Below are 20,334 nucleotides of genomic sequence, written 5' to 3' on the forward strand. Positions count from 1 at the left end.
TCATTATTAACATCAAGATATATGCGAGTTGAATACATGCCCAGAAATTACACATCCATGTAGTCATGTCACGTGTCATTTAATTTATTAGTCATATTTGTGATATAATGCTAATACAAGTTAGCACTACGATCTCCATGCTTCTGGAAGAATTTTAGGTTATAAGGAACTTTGTTCCTACTTCGCAAACTAGACAAAACGAAGTAAAAATGGGTAGCTCTTGTAGGTTAAGAGTAATTTTAGGCTGGGAACATTTTTTTTTTTGCAAGCACCACTAAGTGAACACAAGCCAGACAACAAAAACAAAAAAAAAAAGTTGATAAGAAATAGGAGGGAAAAAAATTCACAACAAACTACTGACATCTACTGGTCATTATTTTGCAAATATACAGTCATACAAAGGGAATATTAACATTTATGTGCAATATCATAAAAAAAAAAAAAAACCCACAAAAAAACGAAGACCAATGTGTCTTCAGGCTTTCATTCTAATTAAGGAGAACTACACCTTGAATGAAAAAATCCACCTCCTTACTAATCTTTATAATTAACTGAACAATTAATCTTCCGTGGCATCCAAGATAATTAAGAATTTAATCAGACTTCTTTTTTTCCCCCATCATGTTGATCTATTTCCACTTTGGTTAACATTTTCCTACATTACTCACAATGCTGTTGAACTTCCTGCTCAAACAGATAAGCTTCCAAAGCTTAAACATTCACACTAATACCGTTGTCATCGTACTTGTGATCACCTTGATGGCTAACTAGTTTAGCCGAATCTCCGCCATGAGTCAACACAATGCAACGGTGAGGAATAACTGCACTGCAATATGGAACTGAGCCCAATGGTTGTCGTCTCCTCTACTTCTACTTCGGATATCTCGTTAACGTGACATGCACAGTTGCTGAAAAATGGTGTGTCAGAAAAGAAGCTTTGCTCTTTTGTTTTTTGGAGCTTATTTCCCCCCTTGCTATTAAACACTATCGTAACTGCGCTAGCAATGTCCCCCAGTGACGTCAGCAGGGCCTACAACCACTAATTTCTCCAGGAATAACGAAAATGCTGCAGCAGCCAAGAAATCAACACAAGAATAACAAAGCACTTCAGGAATTTTCAATATGAACATATTTAATGTGTTGGAGTGCTGAGATCTCCTTTAAAACTCATCTGCCCACTGAAGAGCCAAACTAATGAAATTAAACTGGTGGAATTGTGTGCTTGATGGTAGCTAGTGTAGAGGAAGTAGCGGTGAAACATAACCTGATACTGTTTAATATTGTTTTTAAAAGCTTGTGCATGCATGGTGACATCATTAAAAAAAAAACCCCAGAAAACTTAGAGGAGATGAAAGATCAAAGAAAAACAAGAAATTTGTCTATTAAGAGATTGATCCTCATGTGTATTGTACGATACGTTCAAGGACACAGCCAGGTAAAACAAAAATGGCGGTTTTGATTTCTGGTTTTCTTGAAAACCCGGTAGGAAGAGCTATACAGAATGTTAGACCTTTTAAAGGTTTTCATTTATGCAGCTAAACACACAAATATCATAATACTGTTCAATATCTTAAACACTAATTTGTGTTGCAGAGCAGAGAGAGAGAGAGAGAGAGAGAGAGAGAGAGAGAGAGAGAGAGAGAGAGAGAGAAAGAGAGGAGAAAAAGTATGGTGGAAGATTATAGAGTACTTAAGATAATCCCCTTTGTCTTTAAAATACAGAATATGGTTTGAAAATCCCCACAAAGTCTTTCTCTGAAGATTTCACCATCACATACTACACAATGAATCTACACACCATCTGCTGGTCATGTGACTACAGTCTTTTGGGGAATGATGTGACTTATTTCTCGGGACTTGAACATTCTTCCTCGTCCAGCTCTTCTGAATAACCTGTGTTGGATGGGTGGTGTGAGGCTCTTTCTCTGCTCTTAGATGGCAAGAGGAGGTACTCCAGCTCTTCTGCACTGATTGCTACACGCTCTGGAGACAACCAACGCTTCAGATGCTCCAAAGCACTGCCGAGGCAAAAAGGACAAAGTATTACAGTGTACTTAAATTCTAAATGTCAATGTAAATGTCAAATATCCATCAGCTGTGTAATATGCATATACGTATACCATTCCGTACATGACTTCGTAGAGTTTTTTGTGATTGTCCAGCCAAAAATGCTTGATTTTGCTGTGGCTTTTTTTCCAGAAATTTGTGATGCGACTTGTGGGTTTTTTTTTTTTTTTTTTTGTGGAAAACTACTGGAATTGGTGAAATTGCACTTGCAAGAAATTGTTTTGCACAGTCTTTCACAGTGATGTTTGCTGGTAAACGAGACATTTTAACTGTACTCGTGTTCGACGCATGTGAATAGAAGAGGGCTTTGGCTGAATGCGCGTTATGATAACGTCACATGATGCATCTTAACCCAAATCTGCGGTAATTTTGAAAAACTGCAAGCTCCTCAGAATATTGCAAAGTTTGCTTGATTTTGCGTTAATTTCGGTGATCATAAATCTTGGAAGGACCGGTATACCATGGACAGATAAGCAAATTAACATAATAGAAGATCAGGTCATATAAGCACCTTAATAAGTACCACCTTCCATACAAATATAAATTAGTACAGTGATGGCCAAGGGAACACCACATAAGACTAAAGAAATTTGTTCTTCACTTGCCTCTGATCCAGATCTCCTTCTTGGAATAACTCTGAAGTCTGGGCATCATGGAGGAACCTGTCCCAGCACTCCTTTTTGGCTTGGGACAAGGAGCGCAGCATTTCCCTTGATGTCACCTCATTTGACTGACCTTTAATCCTCTTCAATCGGTTCTCTGCAAAGCAAAGCGCATTCTCTTAAAGGTCACGGTAGACCATTTTTAAAATGAAGTCTATTAGCATCAAAGTATGTCAATTAAAAAAAAAAACTCCCATACCTAAGCTGGCGATGTAGACTGCAGAGTCTGCCATCGGTTCCCACTGACTGGAAGAAGTAAGGTTACTAGGAGAGGTAAAGTTGCTCTGGTTGCTCACAGGACCTTGAGGCTGGAATGAATCTGTGAAGAGTTCATCAGCGGCTCCGTGGTCCAGTGGCTCCGGCAGATCCGAGCAGATCTCTGACCACAAATCACCGCTGGACCGGGTCTCGAAACTTTCGGAATCATCACTCATGTCTCTGCTAGATTGAGCGTAGCTGTAAAAACAATTGCCAACTCAGTAATCACAGCCCAGCGATGTGAGGTGTTTTCAGACCTAGTTCATGAGACTGAATCAATCATTCAAGCTACAACACTTGACACAATTGCGACAGCAATTTGTAACAGGGTGAGGATGGAGTTCATGCTAGTATAGAAACAAGAAACAGGGTTTGAAGAGGGGGGGGGTGAGGAACACAAAACTAATTACCAGTTGCACCACACATTCATTTACTATACTTGTGTTCTAATCAGAGATCTCCAGATGGAATTCACTGAAGGTTTAATCAATCTGTACAGGATTTTTTTTGTGATTGTTGCAGTCAAAAATGATTGATTTTATTTCAGAATTCGCAATGCAACTTGCAGGGGTTTTTGTGCTTTTTTTTTTGGCAGAAAACTACTTGAAACTTTAAGTATATCTTCACTTGAATTGTTCTGCACAGACCTTTTAGCTGTACTCATGTTCAACACACGTAAATCTAAGAGGGCTTTGGCTGAATGCGAGTTGTGATGATGTCACATGACGTGTCTTGGCCCAAATCTGCGGTAATTTAGAAAAATTGCAAGCTCCTCTGAATATTGTGGAGTTTGTTTGATTTTGTGCGAATTTCTGCTATCGCAAAATCCTGGAGGGCCTGATTGAATAAAACTTCAAATGATAAGTTATATCCATTTGCAGTGGATATAAGTCTACACACCCCTGTTAAAATGGCAGGTTTTTTTGTGATGTAAAAAAAAAAATTAAACCAAGATCAATCATGTCAGAAATTTTTCTACCTTTATTGTGAAATTTGAACCTTTAATTAAAGTGAAAAAAAAATTAAGATGCATTATCACATCATTCAATTTTTTTGACATGAGTTTGAATGTGACTGGTTGATTCTGAACATATTCCCAATTATAAAAGCGTGTGTGCACTTATACAAACTGGATATTGATGTTTTTTGTTTATCTTTTTTTTTTTGGGTGTTTGTCACTTGATATTTATATGTTGCAATTTCACAGTAAAGGTGAAAAAGGTTCTGGCATGATTTAACTTTGTTTCATTTTTTGTACGTCACAAAAACCTGCCATTTTAACAGGGGTGTGTATACTTATATATATATATATATATATATCCACTGTACTGTAGACACACTAGGCAGCAGCACAAGAGGTAATAGCATACAGAGAATTTGTTTATCACAAAATAAATGTATTAAAATTTAAAACGCAATGTTTTGTATCGATATTGTCTCATGAAGCCTGTATTGGGATATGTCTCGTATCGCAGTGTATGCTCTCATGCCGAATAATAATCAGAAGATTTCTAGAAACCATAAGATAATGTTTGGTAGGGTTGCACCACGGTATACCAGTACTGCTGTTGTATCGCGGTACTAAAGCTTCAAAATACCGCTGATGCCAATGTATTTTTAATATAGTATCGTCGATACGATAGTATCGTAAGTAATGATGTCTGACACTTTGCTTGATCTCATTGCTTTTGCAGAATATACAAAGGTTAGAGACACTTCATTTAACCAAAATTCTTTACCTTAATCTTTAAAGATTTCCTGTTTGCTAGTATGCTAACCGACGTGTTATAATACTCAACTTAGCAGTGTTTGCTAGTAAGCGGGCTAACATTACACTAGCCGCCATGTTATAGTACTAATCTTAGTGTTTGCTTGTAAGCGAGCTAACGTTCCTTACTTTCCAAATTCATTTCCAAATTCATTTATTTATTCATAATGATGTGCCAATTACTAATACTCTGAGGACAATTAACATTTGCATGATTTCATTGCTCTAGGGAACAACAGATGATGCACATTGAATTAGTTGGTTGTCAATTGTATGATTGTTCTTGAGTTTTTCCCCAATATCCAGTTATTCATTCTCATTAATAAAGTATTCAGAGGAAAATTCAGTTTGTCTGTTTTCATTTCGATCTGTGTATTTCTGTAAATTTGGTTCATTTTGTAGATTTGAATTAGGAACTAACACAATATTGCGTGGTATCATGATACTTCAGCTGGTATAATATCGTACGATATGTTCATGGTATGGTGACAACCCTAGTGTTTGAGATACTGATTGATGGTGTTTTCTGGGAGACCTGCCTCTAGTAGCTAGTTTTGTCAGGGAGAGTCAGTGTATTCATCAGACTCTTGAATAGCAGTTTGTCATTTTTATATCTCCCTTGCCCATGAGACAAACTGTAATCGCAATGAAAAAACAACACTGTTAACATGTGTACATTTTCGTTCTGCAGTCCTACACTGATTGATGCCTTCGTCTCTGGTAAAATACATACGTCTTGTAAGCTGCCTTTTAAGGAAAAGGTGGCAGCTCAGAGTAGACCGCATTTCTGGGTCAGAAAAATAACCCGTCACACTCTCTCTCATTTGTCTTTAGTAACCACTTTATCTTGGTCAGGGTCACAGTGAGTCCAGAGCCAATCCTAGGAACACTGGGCACGAGGCGGGAAAAGTTTAGTTCATTAGTTCACATTTATTCAAATACTGTAAGAACGATAACAATATAGTGATCTGTAAATCCCCATGGTGCTCTTGTTGCTGTTAGAATTTAATTTCTTATATGTTTCTAGAATAAATGAATTAATTACATTTCTAAAATTTTCCGATGTACAGGAAGCCAGAAACAGATCGCAGTAATATAAGTCCATCATCTAACAGCAGCATGATGGTAAACAAATGTGCGCCGGTGAATACGATTTAATATGAAGCGTCCATAACTGTCACGTCCGTAACGCATTATTATGGTTGTTCAGAGCAAAGAAGGGAGATGAGTTGTTGAACATAATTAGCATGGATGTACATTAGCTTTGTACAGAAAGTTTTAAGTTATTTGTATTAGGAATTATGATATATGATATAAACTTAATCTTGAAAACGGTACGGATGTGACATAGCACTGAAGCGTTGTGACGTCCTAAATATAGCCCTTATAAATTCAAAAGGCATCGCTGTTATGACAAAGTGAGTGTATTTATTTCTCCATCTTTCTGCAAAATGCTTATTGTTAACATAAAGTTTTAAAAAATAGGTTTTTGAACCCACTTTTGAAAACGTGAAATATGGCAGGTTGAAAATGTTATTTTAATATTGGTGAACACCTCATATGTGGTGGATAAACATGTCAATTTCCTTAACATTTCTATTACAGCACATTAATGCAGTAAAATACAGACCTAAATGGACAATTTAACAATGGTCTTGTTCTTCTGTTAAGAAATGTATTTTTTTAAAGGTAAAGTTGACATTCGCATGGAACTGCAATGAATATTGCAATATTATATTATATTAATATATATTTCACACCTTGGGCAAGTTAGCATAGCCCGTCCCTCTACATGCATGTGTTTGGACAGTTGGAAGAAACCAGATAACCCGGAGGAAACCCATGCAAACACGGGGAGAACATTCAAAGCTCCACATACAGTAAGACTACATGATTAACTGTATTGTGTTGTTATTGTAACGCGAGTTTCCACCATGAACACACCAAATAATAGCACAACATCTGGAAATAGCATGGAAGGGCATCAATCAAAACTCAAAATGAACAGCAGGTTTGTGTGTGTGTGTCTGTATAAAGTTGAAAACATCAGTATAGAACTGCAAAGTGTAGCAAGAATGTACCGTAATTTCTGGACTATAAGCCGCTACTTTTTTCACACACTTTGAACACTGCGGCTTAAACAATGATGCGGCTAATTTATGGATTTTTATTGGCTAACGAGCTTCATGCCGCCAAAACATTTATCCTCGTCACATTGGACCAATGAAATTGCCGAACAGGTCACAGTGGACCAATGACACTGTTTGAATTAAATCAAACGCACTCATACTAAATTCTTCAGATCAGTCATTTTGCGCTTCATGCACACCATACGAAGAAATGCATATGATGCAGCTTTCAAGTTAAAGGCGATCGATCTGGCTGTCGAAGAAAGAAATAGCATGCGAAGAGCAACTTTTGCTCAAGTCTGCCAGTGGATCCTAACAGCGTGGAGCAGTGTCATAAAATCTACTATCACCAACGGGTTTCAAAAGGCTGGACTGCTGCGTGATGAAGAGGACAGCACAAGCTCAAGGGCGAATTTGCCTCGAGACGTAAGTGACATTGAGAGCGACAACGAAAGAGAGACTGAGGAAGTGTGTGACGAAGTACCGGTAATTCTGAGGCTGTTCAATTCACGAACACATGTCAATAATGTGACTAAAATAGGAATACTCCATAGGAATATCCGTCCTAAAAAACATCTTAATTCGATTTGTGTTAACTTCAAGTGTGACTTTAATCGGATTAAGGTAATCAATAATCGCTGTTTACACGCTAGTTTCTTAATCATCTTAATCAAGTTAATATCGGATTATTGTTGTCCATGTAAATGCACCGAGTGACTACTCCAAGCTGACAAGCAGAGGAGGCATCTTCTTTGGCTTGTCCTAGATGGAGGTTGGGAATTACAAGCTGCGAGCTTCGGTCGAATGAAGCATTAGTGTCTGTGTGGATTTTCACATGTTCTCCCTTGGGTTTCCTCCAGGTTCTCTGGTTTCCTCCAACCACCCAAAATCATGGAAGGTGTTCTGGTTACTCTAAACTACCCCACAGGAGCCACCACAACTCTGACCAGGGTTAAGCGGTTACTGAAGATGATTGAATATACTGATAAGAATAATGAATCCAAATGTTATATGGGTATTTGTGTTGGGGATGATCTGCTTCTGATGGATTTGCCCATCAGCCTAAACAACCAAAGAGCCAGTAACACAGCCTGAACGCACAATCTCATTATACTCGTCCCTTCCTTATGTGTGTCAGATTAATTCCTCTGATTTGGCTGTCTGCGTGACTATGACTAACATAATCAGTCTGAATAACATATCTGGCCAAAACAACAAACTAAACAGGCAAGCGTGAAATCTTCCCTTAACATCAGGACGCAAAAGCAAGGAGAGCTAACTAGCAATATCCAGAGACCACGTGATCTATATATGTAACGCAACCGAAATTTATCTTCCATTCTTACCTTAAACGTAGTTAATGCTCTCCTAATTCAAATATATTAAACAGTTAGCAGACTTCTCGTATTAACACACAAGCACCAACATTTCAGTTTGCTCTCCGAGGTAAACAGAAGCACAACCGAAACGTATTAACGTTTCTGAATTTTCATTGGACAACAGACGCGTCAGTCAAAATTCTCCTCATTGTGATTGGTTGAGCGTTGTGCGCTTCCGTCTGTACATTCTCCAACGTAAGTGGCTTTAGAGTGGAACGTAAGGTTCTTATATATTGCATTTTTATTAATATCTTTTAGTTTTAAATGCAGGTGGGACATGCAAAAAAAAAAAAATATTGTGGGGAACAAAAAGAGGAGTACTTGTTTTGGCGTTAAACTTGCTGGAAGAGTAGACGGCTTCGTGTGTAAACAAATTGAGATGACGTTGTGGGAGTGCGGTGTTCAGTCTTCATTTCTCTTTTAACACAGAAATGTCACGTCTTTTAAACGTAGGTCATCGAAAGCGACGCTGAATGTTGGCTTCAAGACTAGTCTAGGTAGGCTGAGGAATATGTACACTCATTTCTAATGTACGATAAGTGTGGTTCACGTTATATTCTCAGAAAGTAATCCCAAACATCAGGTTTAGATTTGTCTATCTGTCGCAACAAAGTCACGTCTTAATGACTGCTTTAAACGGGTTCATAAACAAGTTCAGATCTGTTACTGTTTTTGTGTGGGTGTCTGAGTTGTAATGTTAGCACTGGAGTTAATGTTATTTTGGAACTATAATATTAACAAAAAAGGGTATTAAAAAAAAGAGTCAGCAGTTTTTTTTGATTTATTATTATTTCAGGTTTTTGTTTGGTCAAATGTTTTTTTTTTTTTTTGTTTTTTTTTTTTGTTTGTTTTTTTTTTTTAGAACCAACACAGAAATGACATGATTGTAAAATGCTTTTTAGAAACTCTGAAGCAGTGGGTCTTTAACAGTCCTCAGGGCCCATAAACCACATTTTAGGTCTGTTCCTATCTGGGTCTGTCCCAACTCACACAACACAAGATGTGGACTGTCGGGCGCACGGCGGCTTAGTGGTTAGCACGGACACCTCCAGGGTCCGGGGTTTGAGTCCCGCCCGGGCCGTGTGTGTGGAGTTTGCCTGTTCTCCCCGTGCTGTGATGGTTTTCCTCCGGCTATTCTGGATTCCTCCACCGGTCCAGAGACATGCGTTGTAGGCTAAAGTGTCCGTAGTATGTGAATGGTTGTGTGAGTGTGTATGTGACTGGCACCCTGTCCAGGGTGTACTCCGCCTTGTGCCCGCTGCTCCCTGGGATAGGCTCCAGGTTCCCCGTGACCCTGAAAAGGAGTAAGCAGTAGAAGATGGATGGATGTGGACTGTTTGTGGGCCATGGGGACTGATTTATTATATTACCATAATATACACTTATATAGTGTTTTTTTTTTTTTTTTTTTTTTTAAACTTTAGCGGTTCTATAATGCGCTAGGTGCTAGCTTGCCATCTTGAGCAACTTGGGGTTCAGTGTCTTGCCCAAGGGCTGGGGATCGAACCACCAACCCTACGATTATTAAACAACCCACTCTACCACCTGAATCACAGCCGCCCACAAATAATAGTAGCTAGTTATAGTATAAATATATAGTAATGTTTTCCCCTGCACATGAACGTCTGAACCAGAGCATGTCAAGGTAGGAAGAAAGCCAATGGTAAAATGTAATATTACCCTGACTTTACAAATGACCATGAGAAAGGGATGTCCTGCATTTTTAAATGAACTCTATGTCCATTAAGCCAGAAACGCTCCACTCTTTGCGTTCTGGGAATTGTACTTACAGAGTCAGTTTAGCATGAAAGGACTTTTAAACATAACAACCCCGAATCATTTTATTAGAGAGAGAAAAAAACACTTTGCAAGAGAATTACTGCTATTTGTTTTTTTGTTTTGTTTATTTGGTCAAAGTTTTTTAATTTAAATTTAGTTTTGCATACATACCAGGAAAAAATATCAAAGCTCCCATGAACTATATAAAAACAGATGCCACGAAAACCATCCACATATATTTAAAAAAAAATGGAAAGAGGGAAATGTAGGATGTCAACATTTCAGTTTATTTCTCTAACATTATCTCTGTGATTTTTGTCCAGCTCTGAATAGTCTTGTCCTTTGCACCGTTGTGCTTGGGAGTTACTGCTATTTGTTGATATGCAGGGTCACACAATAGCACAGTGTTGTATGTAGGTTGAGGTACAGTATATACAGATTAATCTAGTTTTAAAAATATTTATACCTTACTGTCACTTGTATCATATGAGAGCAACTTAAAGATGTTAATTCTGTTACTGATCACGTTGCTGTAGTAGAAGGAGAAGGCTTGGCACATTTACATTACAGTATAATGAAATTCATTTCTTCACATATCCCAGCTTGTTAGGAAGCTGAGGTCGGCCATGATACAGTGTCCTGTGCAGTGTTCGAATTGTTTCATAGTTCTCGGAGGGTCCCGTGTCAAAATTCACCAACTAGGGTTTTGATGTTATATTATCGGTTTCAATAAAAAAAAAGCACCATTATCTGATTATATAAATCTTTTTTCTTAATTCAGTACTTATTTGTTATTTTATAACAAATAATTACATTAGATGGCTAGTTACAACTGTCTGATAGTGAGCTAACCTGGTGTCAGATAAAGAAAGACTACTTGCATATTAAAATTATAACCTAGTGACAGTTCAGAGATAAAACCTATTCAATGTCAATAAATTACCAAACAATCATAAAAAAAGATGATTTGATATCTTACTATCATCGTGAGGTGAAAATGCGGATCCACTCAGTTTGGCTCATTTGGAAAATGAGGATCCACTCATCTGGTGGACTTGAGCGTGTTTAGAGTTTTCAGATGAAAAAGAGCATTTGGATTACTTGTGAAACTGGGACAAATAACAGACACTGTTTATGTTTCTAGTGTCAGTGAAATACATTTTTGGAACCCCAAACTTTGCCCGTTAACCAGTACCCATTTAACCAGTGAGCCACCATTAGTAATGCAAATATGCAACTGCAAGAAGGAATATTAGCTGTCAAACTAACACAGATAACAGATTGTAGTTATGCTTTTTGGAGGTACATTAAAATTAAACTTGATTCACAAAATAAGCAGCATAACAACATGAAAGTGCTCAACAGTTTTCATTGTGGTTGTGGCTGTAGATGGACATTTCATGAACCGAAACATGGAAATTTATGGGGAGTCATTTTTTTTTTTTTTTTTACCGCATTTTTGTTTTAAAATGTCTCAAATTAAACCAAATTACAAGTTCCTCAGCATTATTTTGAGATTTAATGTTGGAACAATCCTTAAATTTGTACAACTTTAATTTATTTTTTTTAAAGTATAATTTGGAAATGTGCTGCAGGTGTTCCTTCTCCAGGAAATGTGGTGTGTGGCCAGGCTGGCAGCACTGGCTTTCCCTATGGGTTTGCTTCTAACCAGGACCATGGCATGGATATCTAGTGGCAAAACACATCCACAACTTATAAGCCGTTTGCGAGGTAAAAAAACCATGACTTGTGTGTAATACAAACGTTCATTAAACTCTACACATTACATATTCCTATTCATACAGAGTTGATAGTATGTGCTATTCATTTACATGACAGAGCACGGAGTTATCCGTAGTGATCGAGTGTTCGAAGCCATGCTTGCCACTGATCGGGGCATCTATTCCAAAGATTACCCATATGAGGATTCTCCTCAGTCAATAGGTATGTTGAACAGACACACTGAAACTACAAATTAGATAGCAGGAAAAAACATTTTTCTCAACATAAATATACATTGTTTCTTGCTCTCTTCAAAGGGTACAAGGCCACCATCAGTGCTCCTCATATGGTAAGTCAGTGAGAATAGTCAGGCATGTGTGTTTACGATTTTATAGCTTGTGAGTATGGAGGTCATTTTGATCCATACTGGACTTAATATGGTAAAGTTTGTTGCTATAGTAATGGTGTGACTGCACATGTGGAGAATGAATTTGGTCTAATAATGTGACTTTTCTCTGTAGCATGCACATGTTTTGGAGATTCTAAGTGAGCAGTTAACTGAAGGAGCTTCAGCACTGGATGTTGGCTCAGGGAGCGGTTATCTCACTGCCTGCTTCGCAAGAATGGTGAGCTTCCCAGCATATTTACAGTATCTCTAAAACATGTCAATAGTATATGAATGAGCTCTGGTGTTATTTAATTATTGTTATTATTGGTATTTCGTTGATTGCTGTAATTAAATGTGTATATATATATATATATATATATATATATATATATATATATATATATATATATATATAATATATATATATATATATATATATATATATATATATATATATATATATAATATAATATAATATAATATATATATATATATATATATATATATATATATAATATAATATAATATAATATATATATATATATATATATATATATATATATATATATATATATATATATATTTAAAATTAAACATTAAACAGTATTATGTGACATCCCAATTCGCATACTCTCCGTCCTAAATAGTGTCCAACATTAGAATTAGTGTGTACCAAATCTTAGTATCTTGAAATGAGGATCCCAAAGGTGCTCAGATGGTCTACTATTTCCGGTAGTTTTTCGAAGAATGGATCCATCGACACCTTTTTAGCTAATATTTCCTACAAAAGAGTTTTCTGACCGTTTGCTTCGTCGAATTCAAGGACGCAATTTAGAGAGGTGTAAATGAAATGTGGAAAAATAAATCAAGGGAATGGTAAATTCAAGTATATTGTATAAATTTTATATTAGGAATAATGAATGATGAAAATCTGAAATGCAACAAGGTGTTTACGGTGACGGTGTGTGTAAATAGGCAACAACGTTCTCTTTCGTCACATGATGTTTTAGTATGTCCCAGTACTTGCATACTCTTTTGCTACACACTCAAAAGTATATACTTTTTCTTCATGAATAGAGCACATACAGTGCTGTGAAAAAGTATCTTGATTTCTTGTTTTTTTGTATATCTCATACTAAATATTTTGCGATCTTCAAAGAAATACAACATAAAACAAAGGCAACCTGAGTAGACACACAATTTCTATTTATTTATTTATTTATTTATTTTACTGAAGCAAAAAAAGTTATCCAACACCTATCACCCATGAGAAAAGCTAATCGCCCCCTTAAACTTAAAATCTGGTTGTGCAACCTTTAGCAGCAATAACTGCAACCAAATGCTTCTGATAACTGGAGATCAGTCTTTCACTTACTTATAGAACTAAGATCTACTCCTATGCTTTGGATCATTGTCTTCCTGCATAATCCAGTTGCATTTGAGTTTCAGCTTACGGACTGAAGACCGGACATTCTCCTTGAGGATTTTCTGATATAGAGCAGAATTCATGTTTCCCTCAATTATTCAATTTGCCCAGGCCCTGAAGCACCAAAGGATCCCCACACCGTCACACTTCCACCACCATGCTTGAACGTAGGTATGATGTTCTTTTTGTGTAACTCTGTGTTTGGTTTACGCCAGATGTAACGGGACCACTGTCTTCCAAACAGTTCCACTTTCGGCTCATCAGTCCACAGAACATTCTCCCAAAACGTTTGAGGATCATCAAGGTGTGTTTTGGTAAAATTCAGACGAGCCTTAATGTTCTTCTGGGTTAGCAGTGGTTTTCACCTCACCACTCTTCCATGGATGCCATTTTTGCCCAGTGTCTTTCTGATAGTGGAGTCATGAACAGTGATCTTTATTGATGTAAGAGAGGCCTGTAGATCCTTTCAGGTTGTCCTTGGCTCTTTTGTGACTTCCTGGATGAGTCGTCAATGTGCTCTTAGAGGAATTTTGGAAGGTCGGCCACTTCTGGGAAGGTTCACTACTGTGCCGAGTTTTTCCATTTGGAGATAATGGTTCTTACTGTAGTGTTGATTTGATTGAACAGGTCTGGAAGTAATCAGGCCTGGCTGCGTCTAGTCCAGCTGAACTACGGGGGCAAATACATTTTCACACTGGCCCAGTTGCTATTGGATAACTTTTTTGCTTCAATAAATACATTATCATTTAAAGACTGTATTTTGTGTTTACTCAGGTTGCCTTTGTTTTATCTTAGATTTTGTTTTAATTTCAGAAACAATGTCGTATGAGATATACACAAAAACAGAAGAAATCAGGATGGCTCAAATACTTTTTCACAGCACTATACTTTTAGTGCATAGTATAAGTAGGCAATTTGGGACGCAGCATTATTCTGTGAAGGTTGTGAATACAGAACTACCAGACTGCCATTGTTGGGTCCTGAAAAAGGTCCTTACCCTCAACTGCTCCTAGGCTGCACTCTGACCCCAACTTCTTTTTAAGTTAGGCGAAAGCGTTTAACTGCACATGCATGACAATTACATTAACTTATATTAAATTAGACGGTGGTCAGAATCATAATCACAGATGGTAAGTGTAACCCCCTGGAAATGTGAGATATTCTACGAGTACAATTATACTGGCTGTACTGGGTATACCGGATGTTATTATTATTGGCACCAAGATTGAATGTTGCTACTGTAGGAAAAAAAATGTTTTAATTTTAAACTGTATCTTTTATATGCAGGTAGGTCCCACTGGAAAAGTGGTGGGAATTGATCACATAGCAGAACTAGTGCAAGCGTCGGTGAAAAATGTCCAAGCTGATGAACTGGAGCTGTTAACCTCTGGAAGGGTCAAGCTAGTGGGTGAGACACTTAAGAACGGAATAGAGTGGTATGCATGAAATGAAATAACAAACCAGAGTCTGCTTTTCCTCCTCAATATACCAGTATTGCTTTATAAGTATTTCATATTTTCTCATTTGATTGATGTATGCTTTTTATCAGTTAAAGCTACAGTCCGTAGGGTTTTGTCAAAAATGGGAAAACTTGTGATAATTGGATGGGAAAAAAAACCCCACCTTCTATTATATGAGTTTTCTGTGCTGGCATGATTCACCCATGACATTCTTGTAATACTATTTCATAGCCAGAGCTGTGTGAGGGATGTCTGGTCAGAATTGGTGTGAAATTTCTATACATACTTTCCACACCAGCTCAGATGGGTTAAACATCTTCACATCCCAACCTCAGGCATGAAAGAAGTCCGTTTACATTGTACTTGGCAGGAGCAGCAGCCAGTCAGGAGAGAGTGTAAACAAATAGGAGTGAGAAAGTGGAAGAGTCTGATAATAAACTATAAGAAGAAAAAGGAATCAGGACTGATGTTTTAGCAGGTATTTAACAAAGATATATTTATTTTTTTTATAAATCTGTTTTGTTTGCAGTTGTTTCATATCCATGACAGCAGAGTATTTGTGTTTTTTTTTTTTTTTTTTTTTTTTTTATCAAAAGGTTAAACAATAAAGACAATTATTCACAGTTTTCTTTGCTCATATTTACCAAAGGTGCCAATATTAGTGCAGGAAAACTGTACTAGGTAGCAAGTGAACAGTCATTTCTCAAAGTTGATGTGTTGGAAGCAGGAGAAATGGGTAAGCACAAGGATTTCAGCGCCTTTGACAAGGGCCAAATTGGGATGGTTAGACGACTTGTGGGGTGTTTTCGGTATGCAGTAGTTAGTACCTACCAAAAATGTCTTAGAAGGACAAACAAGTCCGATCCATGGAGGCCCCATCTCACAACTTACAGGAATTAAAGTATCTGCTGCATCTTGGTGCCAGATACCACAGCACATTTTCAGAGGTCTTGTGGAGTCCATGCCTCGACGAATCAGGGCTGTTTTGGCGGTACAAGGGGGACCTACACAATATTTAGCAGGTAGTTTTAATGTTATGGCTAATCGGTGTAGATTATTTAAAAGAACACAGTTAAATTAAAAAAACAAACAGCAACAAAAGACCAGTTTTGTTCTATACACCATATTTTAGCTACTGGAGTTAGCAGACTAGAGTCTCAGGAAATGGAGATTACAGTGGAGCAACCCTTTTTCCTTCAACCAGAGCTTAACATTAGGCAACTAGTTCATTTTGTGTCATTTATGATCTGGCAAAATAGTCCACTCAAGCTTTTGTAAATTTTCTCTCCCCTGAACCTCAATAATGTATCATTCCTCAGTCACATGGCGTCCATTCTTAGATATCTGAATGTACTGTAAATACATCTGAGAGCATATTCAAATACTAGACTGCTCTTATTAAGCTTTAAAACTGTCTTATCTTTTAATATTCATATCCAACTGCACTTGATTGATGAACTCTATAAAATATTTGAACCTTCTGGTACACTTCAAACCGAATTGCTTTGACAGTCTCTGGGCCCACAATGCAGTTTTGAAGCGATTATTCTGACTGTTTAGGATTTTTCTTTCTTTCTTTTCAAAGTATTATGGCAGGCAACTTGGAAATTCCAAAAATGTGCAATGTACAAATGTGAATATATATCGTGATAAATATGGGTCTCGAATTATATGAATATGACATATTGTGATAATATTTTTTGCCGTATCTCCCAGCCCTCGTTTAGATGTACTAATTATCGTTCATTGTGTGGGTTGGGACATGCCTTTAATTTGTACTGTATGTGCAATCACAGCAGTGAGATGAACGCCCACGGTGGAAAAGAGTGCAGCACAAGCTATGTTATGAAACGTTCTTGATGGAGTAGCTTGGAATAACATTTTTCTACCAGAGAGGGGGAAATTACAAAATCTTACATTCTGTAGCTTTAAATTTCTTTAACATAAAGATCATCACTATAGTATTTGCAGTAGTTCTTTGTAGTGTACTATATTTAAAAATCACAGCTATAAGAATGCAGGTGCAAACTCTAAATTACTGTTTATACCGAAACTATTGCATTACTTTATTTATTCTAAATATAAACAATGAGTTCCCCTTTTATGCAGTGTAAGTATTATTGTCCATACATCGAATTTATATTTGGTAACACTGCTAACTACAGTATGTCAGCACACCTACACTACAACTTTATTACAACAGTGGTCACAAGCCACTAAAATCAAGTAATTCAGTTTCAGAATTTATATAAACTAAAACAAAAAAGTTTCTTTGGCCTAAACGTGGTTATGTTCCTTTTCAGTGGGTGATGGACGGTTAGGTTTTCCAGATGGAGCGCCATATGATGCCATTCACGTTGGGGCAGCAGCACCTACAATCCCCAAAGCGGTAGGCACATAAGTTATCAATTTCCCCATAGCTTCTATACTGCTCTACAGTCTAACCCTGTCTGTGCTTAACCCTGTCACATTTTGCGCAAAACAAACAAAAAAAAATAAATTGTAAGTGGTATTTCTTGCATAACAAGTTTATAATGGGAAGAATAAACCTTACATTTGTGCATGTGGCCACTAATGCTAAAAAAGATTTACATTTATGGCATTTGCCAGACACCCTTATCCAGAGGGACTTTTATTTATCTCATTTTATACAACTGAACAGTTGAGGGTTATAAGGGCCTTACTCAAGGGCCCGGCAGTGGCAGTAGTCCAATATTTTAACCATTGAGTTTACACTGTCCTATTTAGGGATCTGTGCCATGATGACTCTGCATCCTAAAGGACATCACCGGGCATCAATCATTGTACATATAAAGCCAACATCACCTGGCAATTCAATTCAGTAATAAGAAGTCTTAGCTAGCAGTCAGAATGACTAAGTGTTTCAGCCTCTGAACCCATCAATAAAATCTTCGTCAGCTTCTAGATCAGCTGAAACCAGGTGGAAGACTGGTGCTGCCTGTAGGTCCAGAGGGTGGGAGCCAAGTTCTGGAGCAGTATGATCGCCAGAGTGATGGTACCTTTGTCAAAAAGGCACTCATGGGGGTGGTGTATGTACCACTTACAGACAGACACCACCAGTGGCCAGGGTATGTACCGCAGTATCATTAACCTGGCTGATATATACTGTCTTATTGTTGCTCTTGAAAGTCCAAACTCCAAGATATATTAGTATCTAATTGTTTGTACCTTCTTATTTTCCATACCTGGTACACTGTATGACCAAAAGTTTGTGGACACCTCACCATAACACTCGTATGTGCATTTTGAACATCCCATTCCAGGTTTATTCCCACTTATGCTATTATAAGGCCCTAGTTAGGTGTTCCAATTTATCCCGAAGGTGTTCGGTGGGGTTGAGGTCAGGGCTCTGTGCCACTCCGACCTTGGCAAGCCATGTCAATGTCAAGTTTATTTATATAGCACCACTAAAAACAGCACAGGTTGATGAAAGTGCTTTACAACAATAATTACAAAAGCTAAACTAGGAATAAGATATAAATATATATAAATAAATATACTAATATTGTGACATTCGTTACATAACAATCATATAACAGATATAATGATAATGAGTCTTTACTGGTCACATATACTTTACAGCACAGTGAAATTCTTTTCTTCGCATATACCAGCATGTTAGGAGGTTGGGGTCAGAGCGCAGGGTCAGCCATTATACAGCGCCCTGGGAGCAGGGCCTAACAGTGGCACCTTGGCAGTGCTGGGGCTTGAACCCCCAACCCTCCGATCAGTAACCAAGAGCCGTAACTGTCAAGCCACCACTGCCCCTATTGCTATGAATGGTCAAATGCTAGGGAAAATAAACAAGTTTTTAAATGGGATTTAAAACTAGTTAAAGTAGGAGCAGTTCTAATATGTAGAGGCAGGCTATTCCAAAGCTTAGAGCCAGCCCCAGTGAAAGCATGATCACCTCTACGCTTCAGTCTAGTTCAGCAAAACCCTGTCATTCTTAAAAGTGGGTTGCACTCATAAAAATGTTAAGAACCGCTGATCTCGATCTGTCGAGCAAGATAGATCATTCTAGAGCCATGTCTTTATGGCCATCGCTTTGTGTACAGGGGCATTGTCATGCGTTTGGGCTAGGTTTTAGTTCTGGCAAAGGAAGAATGTAATGCTACAGCATACAAAGACATCCTAGACAATTATGTGCTTCCAATTTTGTGGCAACTGTTTGGAGGAAGGCCCACATATGGATGTGGTCACGTGTCCACATACTTTTGGCCACACAGTGTATGTTCAGGTCTCAGATTTACCTAATGAGGATTCGCTAATGAAGATATAACTAATGCTCAAAACTAATTCACACATGGATAAATCCAAGTATTGTACAACACATCTTGTAATCTTGGTGCTCTGAATGTTGCTCTGTTTCTGTCCCCAGCGGTGAGCTCTGATTGCAGTGTGATTACTCCTGCAGGAGGTGGTTCGGGTGTTGCAGTGCAGGGAACACTTAGGACAGAGTGCAAGGCACTCGCTTCAGCTGTGGATTACTTTCCTACCTGCCAGCTCTTTCCAGCCTCTTCAATTCTCTTATACTATAATGACTAAAACAAGGCATTTTCATTCAGCTATTACTGGATGTCACTGAGATATTTCATTTTGAGTTATTTAATTTTTGCCTTTTCCCACCTCCTTTCTAAATGGGGTTGTACCATTTCCTAAAAAGGAAAAATATGATATTTTTATTTCTTGAACCCTCCCCTGTTTGTAAAACAATATATGCAAAATATTTTCTAACTGAATTCAAAGCAATGACGTGTTAATTAAAACATTGTTAAATATTTGGACTGCAGTGATGTGTATCTGTGCACAATTATACTTGCATCATGCATTTATGTAATTAATATATTAATAAATAAGCTTATGTTGTTAGTTTCTGTCTGAAAAGATACATTGCTGAAACCAAATGATCGTTGTTGTTTTTTTTTTTATTGATTGATTACATTTTTATTTATTTATTGAAAACAGCAAGTAACAAATATAGCATAGTGCAATAGTACAGAACAAAGTGTGGCATTAATTGGTAATGGGATCTGAAAATAATATAGTATTTTGAACTTTTTTTTAAAAAAACAATATAAAGATATAAAAGAATCAAATTCCACTATAAACACCTTAAAGATTGGGGATGAATTAACACACTTTTGCTTATGTATATAACATTTTGCCATCAGTATAAATAAATTCACAATGTATTCAAGACGTTTGTTAACATTATTTTCATAATACACGATGACGTTATTTAATGTAAAATAGTATTTAATCTTTACTAAAT

The 20,334-nt window shown here is 37.3% G+C and overlaps 2 protein-coding genes across 9 annotated transcripts; one reads left to right on the top strand and one right to left on the bottom strand.

The window, feature by feature from the left end:
- Window positions 1-68: 68 nt before the first annotated feature.
- ccdc32 (coiled-coil domain containing 32) lies at window positions 69-8,371 on the bottom strand. Of its 3 annotated transcripts, none has more exons than XM_017476803.3 (4): window positions 8,231-8,371; window positions 2,929-3,185; window positions 2,673-2,826; window positions 69-2,018 (listed from the first exon to the last, which is right to left on the bottom strand). In XM_017476803.3, exons 2-4 carry the CDS (start codon window positions 3,161-3,163, stop codon window positions 1,844-1,846), a joined length of 564 nt encoding a protein of 187 aa, XP_017332292.1. In that variant the 5' UTR covers window positions 3,164-3,185; window positions 8,231-8,371; the 3' UTR covers window positions 69-1,843. The 3 variants fall into 3 exon arrangements, with proteins under 3 accessions (XP_017332292.1, XP_017332294.1, XP_017332293.1); XM_017476805.3 differs by having other exon boundaries at window positions 2,929-3,170; window positions 8,231-8,356; XM_017476804.3 differs by having other exon boundaries at window positions 2,929-3,244; window positions 8,231-8,353.
- pcmtl (l-isoaspartyl protein carboxyl methyltransferase, like) lies at window positions 7,143-19,931 on the top strand. Of its 6 annotated transcripts, none has more exons than XM_047157423.2 (9): window positions 7,143-7,310; window positions 11,638-11,773; window positions 11,882-11,986; window positions 12,082-12,113; window positions 12,286-12,390; window positions 14,866-14,986; window positions 17,342-17,427; window positions 17,958-18,127; window positions 19,441-19,931. In XM_047157423.2, the coding sequence occupies exons 1-9, from the start codon at window positions 7,158-7,160 to the stop codon at window positions 19,451-19,453; spliced, it is 921 nt and encodes a 306-aa protein (XP_047013379.2). In that variant the 5' UTR covers window positions 7,143-7,157; the 3' UTR covers window positions 19,454-19,931.
- Window positions 19,932-20,334: the final 403 nt, after the last annotated feature.

The sequence above is a fragment of the Ictalurus punctatus genome, chromosome 9, assembly GCF_001660625.3.
Source record: "Ictalurus punctatus breed USDA103 chromosome 9, Coco_2.0, whole genome shotgun sequence".
Classification (NCBI taxonomy): Eukaryota; Metazoa; Chordata; class Actinopteri; order Siluriformes; family Ictaluridae; genus Ictalurus; species Ictalurus punctatus.